This window comes from Rhincodon typus, chromosome 2 (genome assembly GCF_021869965.1).
Source record: "Rhincodon typus isolate 14 chromosome 2, sRhiTyp1.1, whole genome shotgun sequence".
NCBI classification, from domain to species: domain Eukaryota; kingdom Metazoa; phylum Chordata; class Chondrichthyes; order Orectolobiformes; family Rhincodontidae; genus Rhincodon; species Rhincodon typus.
This window is the reverse complement of record NC_063333.1, coordinates 100,206,683-100,215,269: the sequence shown is the minus strand read 5'-3', so window position 1 is coordinate 100,215,269 and position 8,587 is coordinate 100,206,683. Positions and strand designations below refer to the sequence as shown.

The 8,587-nt window shown below is 39.4% G+C and overlaps 1 protein-coding gene and 1 non-coding gene across 2 annotated transcripts in view; both read right to left on the bottom strand.

Moving 5' to 3' along the window:
• dnah5 (dynein, axonemal, heavy chain 5) overlaps window positions 1-8,587 on the bottom strand; it is a 343,343-nt gene that overhangs the window by 242,630 nt on the left and 92,126 nt on the right. The window contains exons 6-7 of the mRNA XM_048608626.1: window positions 6,417-6,580; window positions 4,075-4,122 (exon numbers count right to left, since the gene is read on the bottom strand). Coding sequence (XP_048464583.1) covers window positions 4,075-4,122; window positions 6,417-6,580 — 212 coding nt within the window. The remainder of the gene's footprint in view (window positions 1-4,074; window positions 4,123-6,416; window positions 6,581-8,587) is intronic.
• Window positions 6,155-6,227, bottom strand: trnam-cau. Its single transcript has one exon. It is a non-coding gene; the product is annotated as a tRNA-Met (tRNA).

The window sequence follows — 8,587 nt, the reverse complement described above, 5'->3', positions numbered from 1 at the left end:
CACAAACCTATGACTCCTTTGAATCTCTGGCTAAAGAAATGAACATCAGGAAGTGAATGTCCACTGAGAGTAAGCATCCAATCCTTGCTTCCAGCCATCAAGCCACCCTCTCTGTAACCTCCAACCTGAGAAACCAAACCCCACCCTCCCCATCACTTGCCTTCTTCCTGATTTTCTCTGAGCCTAGTGGGTGCTCTTCAGGCAGCTCTCCCTTGGCAGGAATTCTGTATGTCGGGTATAGATTTGACAGGAAGGCTCAATGGTGGCCTCAACACTTCTTGATTGGTTTTGGCTCAGAAGGCCTTTGCTGGACTAGGGAGTCTGGCTCTCATGCCAATTCTCCAACCAGTAGGCAAAACCTCAAACACCTCAAGAAGATTCCATCCAATGTGCCGATATACAACAAATCCAAACTCATCCCATTCTCCCACTACAGAGGGTATCTACATTTCCCTGTGTAGGCACAGCTATTTTGAGAATACTGGCATTATTCGTTTTAAGACTTAGAAAATCGACAGCATAAAGTTTTTACAAAATGACTTTTATGTTTTGACTTTATCCTAATGAACTGTCATCTTTTTTGTAGAAAATGTTTTGATTGAATTCTGCTTTAACTAATATCCTCCCAGAAATTCCTGTAATGTCTAATTAATCCAAAGCCTACTTCAGTGCATAATTCAATCAGGCACATTGGCCAGGCCATACTGAGATTTTGCACATGGAAAATTACTTCTCCTGCATCTGAAAGAGCTGTTTCCTTAATATTAAAAATGATTTTACGGCCAATATTAAATGGTTCAAATCGTTCATTGCCTTCCACTAACAATTAATTTACAGTCCAGTATATTCATCAATAACTTCATGAGAAGATATGCATTCAGAAGATCTATTTTTGCCTTCTTTAATCTCTGTACTCTTTAGACATTTGTGATTCCAATGTTCAGATCTTGGATGGCAATCTAAGCACTTGCTCTGTTCGTGCCTATGTCACAAGTGTACAATTCATCATCACTTCTCTTCAGATTATGTACTATTAGACAAAGTGCTTTTCTAGCATGCAGTAGTTCAGATTTGTCACATGAACCAAGAACCATATCATCCTTTTCTCAGATAGCATTAACTTTGGGCTTTGATACTTCAAATCCAGGGTAACTATGCCTCTCTCCTTCCCACAATGTCATCCAAGGATTTCATGAAGACTACTGTTTTTTCCTTACTTTACAGGGAAGCTGTGGTTTTCGATGTCCTGAATCTTAGGTATATTTTCCCAGATTTTGTTGTTTCAGATTGCAGATTGGCACTTCAGCAATAGAACCCAATTGCCTTCTCCACGCTTGAAACTGGGATGAAGCACCATAGTCCCCGTTCTCCACTCTATGGAAGCATTAAGCTTTGTAACATCACAGTGTAAAGTGGTGCTACTATGTTCATCAGCTTCCTTATTCTGAAGCACTTGTTTGAAAATGGCATTAACTTTTAAGAAAGCAATGGCTTGTAGATTGCAAGTGTACCTCCTACTATCTTCTGATTTATGTGAGTGAATAATTAGTTCAACAATAGATCCTTTTTGCTTCACTTTATTTTTGACACTAGGCTGAAGTAGAGTGAACCCTTTTGTCCATTTACTTGTATCCGATCTGCTAATTTCATAATGCAGGATGGAAGGATCATCCTCTTGAGTTTCTTTATCCTGAAGCTTTTGCATGAAGGTCATAGGCAAGACTACAACTGTGAAGTGAGCTCTTGAATGTTAGAGGTGTTGATATTCTCAAGCAGATTAATTGTAAGAATTGGTAAAGTGCCATCCTGGTACAATTCATATTTCTTGTACGGTTTGATATCTGCCTCAACGTTTGGTCAGATTGCATAAGGCACTGATCTAGTATTGCAATATTTTGCTTGATTTTCATCCTGGATTTTCAATTTGTCAGAGACCTTTTCCATACTTCCCAGATCACCACTGAAAGTTATGGCATGCTTCTTTAGAATTTGTGACAGATTTATCAGAATCTGATAAACAATTTACTTCAGCCCAGTTGAATTAGATTTTTTCCATCCACATTTTTCCCAGCAAAACTAGAAAGTTTCCTTTGACAACACATAAGGACAAATCTTCAGACTGATCATATAACTGAATATTTACATTAACTAAACCTCTTAAAGGTACCATTTCACCTATGTTCCTTGGACAATTTCTAATTTTTTAAATTAATCTATTTTTCTAATCAACCTGTTCAGAGATGTTATTACACACCTCTGGAGCAGGTGGGACTGAAACCCAGGCCCCCTGGTCTAGTGGAATGGATACTACCACTGTACCGCATGAACCCTAGAACAATTTTTAAGGGTTGCAGCATAATGTGATTCAACTGCTTCTGATGTACACTTTCAGGTACCAATGAAACCACCTCCATTCTTACCAGTTTGCCATTCAGTAAGGGAGTGATCCTATACTGGGTGGTGTTATTAGTAATGGCCGGCATGTTTAATATAACATTTACTCTTCAGACTAAGGGTCTAGGCTTTTCTCACACCCATTTTGCACCACATAGCTTTTCTTTCTACTGTTTGGTTTCTGTGCCTCTTCTGTATGTTGTTCCTGTTTCTTCCTCAAACACACCCATTCACTATGCCCTTTGTAGTGATTGGAATGAGGTCAGCCAAGTGGATCTTATAGAATGTGAGTACCCTGATTGGGGCTGTTAACCTGGACCAATCAGGCAGCCCTGACAGGTGTGTCAGGGGCTCTGCTCACTCTAGGAGCCAGCTCTGTGCTAGTTGGACGAGTGTCATGTACTATGCACATATAAATAAAGGGTGATTAGTGACAGGATACTGGCCTTTGTGGAGCTATTTCACCCTTTTTTGCAGCAGTTTCTGCACACAGCTTCTTTATACTGCAATTTGCTGCTGTGTGACCTGCTTTTCCACACCAATGGCAGTATTGAGTCTGCCCTGTGCTTGTCTCTCAGACGCCATTTTGTGAACTCTCTCAGCTACTGTTTTAGAACTCTTGTGCTTGAGTTTAACTATTAGGCTTCCTTAGCTGTTAGTTCCATTCAGACCACTATTTCTAGTGCTCTCTTTAAGTTTGGGTTCATTCCCATCAGTAATATTTTCTGGATTACTTCACATCTTAATCTACGCACCAGTCTGCCTCTGAAAACATCATTTAAAGTTATCTCTGAATTCACAAAATTCTGCTAACTTCTTTAAAATTGCTACAAACTGGTAGACAGATTCACCATTGTTCTGTAAATGAAAAACCAAACAGCTGTGGAACTGGAAATCAGAAACAAATCAGAAATAGCTTTAAAAAACTAAGTAGGTCTGGCATTATCTGTGGAGAGAAAGCAGAATTAACATTGAGTCCAGTGATTCTTCTTCAGAACCATTGAAATGTTAACTCTTCTTTCTCTGCATTAATACTGCCCAACCTGCTGAGTTTTTCCAGCTATTTCTGATTTTGCTCACCATTATTCTAGTTGCATTGTAAAATCTGAACGTTTTGGCAATCACCATGGCTTTGGTGAAAAATGGTTCTGTAGGATTCCTATTATTTTTTCACAAGTTTTGGAACCCACCTTCTCTGGCTGTACCAGACTCCTCAGGAGGTTAAATGTTTCTCTGCCCATAATACTCAGGAATACATGGATGATATTGTCTGCTTCAATCTTATTAGATTGAAAAAAAAATCACAGAATTGCTGCTTAGGAGTTGCAGCTTGCTATATTGTCATCATATGGTCCTATGGTGCCTACATGTACCATCTTTTTTTAAATAATGGGAAGGCCTGCCTAGCATGATGCACCATGAAAATTTTGGCATTAACTTGTTTCTTTCCAAATAAAATAAATTATACCTGAGGTTGCCTAATCCTTTCCAAGTCTATAACATTTCCTCCACGTAGGATATTCATTATGTGTTCCTTCAGGGTGGCACATATGGTGAGCTTCTTCTACACTGTTCACCTCTTCTGTTTTGAAGATTAGAGCTTTTATTGAGGGAAGATCAGTTAGACAATGCAATGGGCTGAACAGTCTCCTGCTGTGTCATCGGAGTTTATTTGGACACTGGTAAACGGCTCCCAGATATCAGCCGTGCTGTTGTGTAGGAGAGGAACTGCAAGGAAGGAGAACAAGTGGAAGAAGAATGAGGTGCTCAGGTTCATGTGGGGGGTCAATTCCAGTTGGCGCACTGATCACCTCTTCCCTGGGTGAATTCTTTGTTCCCCCTCACTGACTGTACCTGCTTCGGTGCAGTGATGACACATTTTGATTTATTTTCTTCTTTTTATCAACATGCCTCTGAGATCTGTAGTGAAGTCCATGATTTTGCTTTTTTCCAATGAATGAGTGGATTCACCCAACAGATATCAAGGCAGATTTTATACTCATGGCCAGTTATCTTCTTGTGTTACACTTCAAGAAGAATAGGAGGCCAAAGTGTTTAATAACCAGCAGAGCTTTATTATACAAAGTGTTCACTCTACAGACAGCAAGATTAGACTGAGCTGTGGCCGGTGACGGATGCCTTGTAATCAGACTCTTAAAGGGATAGTCCACCAAACTTATGAAATACACAACATCGCTTATCCCTCTTTCCCTTCCGCCCTTGAATACAGTCAACCTTCAAGCTATACTTACACCCTTCTCTCTCCCTTCCAAACATATTGTAACCATAAGTACTAATGATATCTGAATCTTGTATTTGTAAGTGCTGTGATTTGTATTATGCACAAATTGTATAGTAATAAACAAACATAATGCATTATTTGCATTATTTGTGGAAACACATTATCTTATGTACCTGTAGAATTAAAAATTATGTTCTCAGATTACACATGAAATCTGAAATGTCCATTAACAGTGTAAAAGTTACAATTGTTGAATACTCAAACTATTCAGCAGATAAATACATCATATGATGTGATGCTGACCAGAAAATCAGCTTGAGTGATATTGTTTGAGAGATAAATATTAGCCAAGATCCCAGTGTAACACCCTCTGTTCTTCAAATAATGAAACAGGATCTTCCACATCCAACCAGAGACAACAGATAGAATCTCAATGTAATAGGTGTTCAAATCCCTGCAGCTGAGTTTGAAAACACAATCTTCTGATTTAGAGATGACCATCTCCCATTGAACGAAGATTGACAATTTTACTTTCAGACATGAAAAATAGTCATGGTTGTGCTGTTGAAAAACTGCTCTAACACCCAGAACCATATCAAAGGATAATTAACCATCTTTTAAGAGAAGAAGGGAGATAGGTAACAGGAATTGGGAAAGTCAGGAAAGAGGCAGCTGACCTATTGACATCTAGACAGAAAATTTTCACCTAAAACATTTTCTTCTAAATCAAGACCAAGATCCCATGGGCTCTTAATGAAATTATTCTGCTTACTTTGGACCATATTGTATGCACTTCTGTGTATTCTGAATGCAATTACTTTAAAATTAACTTTTATTGTCTCCTCAAGGATACATTATCATCATGTGGCATAACATTATGAAATGAATATGTACCAAATGAGGCTTTCAAGTCTCAACAGCATTGCCAGAATGTCTAGCACGTGCAGTGAAAGTTTTGCCTTAGCCAAATCACTATCACACAGCATATTCTTGTTTCTAGTGGAGCAATAACTCGCCCTGAAAACCACCATTTTACCATGCTCTAGTTCCAGCCTTGAAGGGAATAAGTTGATACCCACAATTTGCTCAGCGACTATCCAAATCATTGTTCACTGATCACAAGGAGGCACTGCATATGTGTCAGGAATCTTGTTACACCAGAAGCAATAAAAATGACATGACTTGTCTTCTGTAAAATCCCTAGAGTGTGGAAACTGGCCCTTCAGCCCAACAAGTCCACACCGACCCTCAGAGCATCCCACCCAGATGGCACCTAATCTACACATCCCTCAACACTACAGGCAATTTTCCATGGCCACTCCACCTAGCCTGCACATCTTTGGACCATGGGAGGAAACTGGAGCAAACCCACGCAGACATGGGGAGAATGTGCAAACTCCACACAGACAGTCACCTGAGGGTAGAATTGAACCCAGGTCCCAGGCACTGTGAGGCAGCAGTGCTAACCACTCAGCCACTGTACCACCCCTTTTTTTAAAAGCCACTGACTCTCAAGCTTGCCTTCTCTGAGGACTGAACTCAGGACCTTCAGATCATGAGACTGACGCGTTGCCTACTGTGCTAAGAAGGCTTCTCTTAAGTGTTTACAAGTAGCAGACTTAAAAACATCTCTGACCAAGGTGTGATCAATTGTCTGCCTTAACAGCTGTTGGTAATGGCAGGAAGCAGCAGTGGAATGAGACAGAATTATCATGAAAGGATTAACCTATTACCCCAAATATTCTAATTTGTAGTTTGTGAAATCTGTACAGTTTCTTACCTTGTGTACATTATCTATAGTGATTGCTTTGGAGGTACTAGATCGTAGAAAAATTATACAAACACCAGTGAGTGCCACATCTTTCCCCTCAGTCACAAGTATTTTTGGTTTCTTGCTACGCCCAGTATTAGGATTTGTTCCTGCTCCAAGAAGGCCTATATGCCCTGGAAAAGAAGTTGACAATAAATTTATAAAAAAGTATTCACTGACATCAATCATTTCCTGCAGTTTGTGATCTTTCTGGACAGTTGCTCCTTACTAAAGGGAGAATGCCCCAGACTAAAAACTTCCTCATCTTCTATCTGAGAATCTCCTGAGTAATGCAAATAAAGCCCATTTGGGATATGGGCTTCAGTTTTAGCTTCACTCGCATAGACCTCAAAATGCCTAAATTAACCTCTACTCGTCCTACAAAGAAGGCAATTGGGAATATTATAGAATGTCTCCTGAGACTTTGGTCACTCCATTCCGCAGTGGGAAGTCTATCCCAGGATTCCCAACCTCCCCCAGCTGGCAAATACCTGAAAGCTACCCTTCATCCCAGAAGGACACACAAGTAAAACGTGCAAATGGCACATATTGATCTGACTTGCTGTGATTACTTCAAAATGGACCTCCAGTACATTCATTTCCAAATAGTTTTTTTATTGCTTTTCCCTTTAGGCTAATAAGGATACCAACCAGCATCTCATAGGCGCAGTGATCTCCCATGATATCACATATTTTGGCAGAGCAACATGTTGAACTTTCAAGGTAAAAGAAAAGATTTCTAGTGGTCACCTAATTCTCACCTGTATTTTCTGACCTTTAAAAAACAAACATCCTGCCATCTGTGAGATGCAGAGACTGAGACGCAGATAAACAAGGTCAAGATGCCAAATGTAAAATTTACTACAATCCCTTAGAAAGTTACAGACTAGAGTCATTAAGCTCAAGACATTCCTGCCTTAATAATAATGATGATGTGGAGGCGCCGGTGTTGGAATTGGTTAGACAAGGTCAGAAGTCACACAACACCAGGTTATAGTCCAACAGGTAATAATGATACCAATGGGGCTATTTTCATGACTGAGCATTCTGAAAATGGCAGGTTTACCTTCCCTTCCCAGTCAACAATCCATTGCTAATTGCTACACAGTTTCCTGTTTCAGGTGTGAGTCTGCTTGTGATATACAGGGTCTTATGACACCATAACATGCCTCCCAAAACCCTTTCAAAGTAACAATGCATTGGGTACAGCATACATTCCTTTCATTTATAATTAGCAGAGAGCAGGCTAACTAACCCAGAAGAATTACAGTAGAGCCATTCAACAAAATATAAATGAATATGATAAGAATTTGTTTAGGGTGAGGAGAAGCATGAAATTCCATCCACCCAGAAAATTACCATTTCCTTCTTATTATTTCCAATCTATTTTACATGGATATTGTCAAATTTCTCACACTAATCTCCCAGCTGACAGCAAAATACCTGCAACTCATTCATGGGATGTGACATCATTGGAAGGCCAGCATTTGTTGTCCATCTGTAATTACTTGTGAAAAAGGGGAAATGTACTACCTTCTTGGACCGCTGCAGTCCATCTGGTATGACAATATTCACATTGCTGCTAGGAAATATTATATTTTATTGTAATCTATACATTGACTGGACATATCAGATGAACCAGGTGGCATGACAGATAAAGTTCTACAGATCATCAGGAATTGCTTGTAAGAGGAATATGTTTTTGAACTTACCCAGGAACACACTGTTTTAAATCTAGCAAAGTGCAATGAGGTAGCTTTAACACGTATTCTCGTAGTTAAGCAACCTCTAGGAGGTAGCAATCGCAGCAAAGCAGAATTTCAAATTCAGTTTTAGGAAGAGCAATATGGTTATCAAATTAGTATCCACAATTTAAATAAGGGCAATTATGAAGAAAGAGCAGTTTAAAGTGAGCTGGGTAAGGAGATTAAGGGAAAATTTGTGGATAAGCAATGGCAGACATTTAAGCAGATACTTCAAAACGCTCAGCAAAAAATTATTCCAGTCAAGAAGGACATGATGGGAAAGATGAACCACTACAGTTAACAAAGGAAGTCAAGGAGAGTATCTGACCAAAAATTAAGGCATACAAAGTGATGAAAATTAGTGGTAAACTAGAGGATTGGGATTTTCAGGCAGAT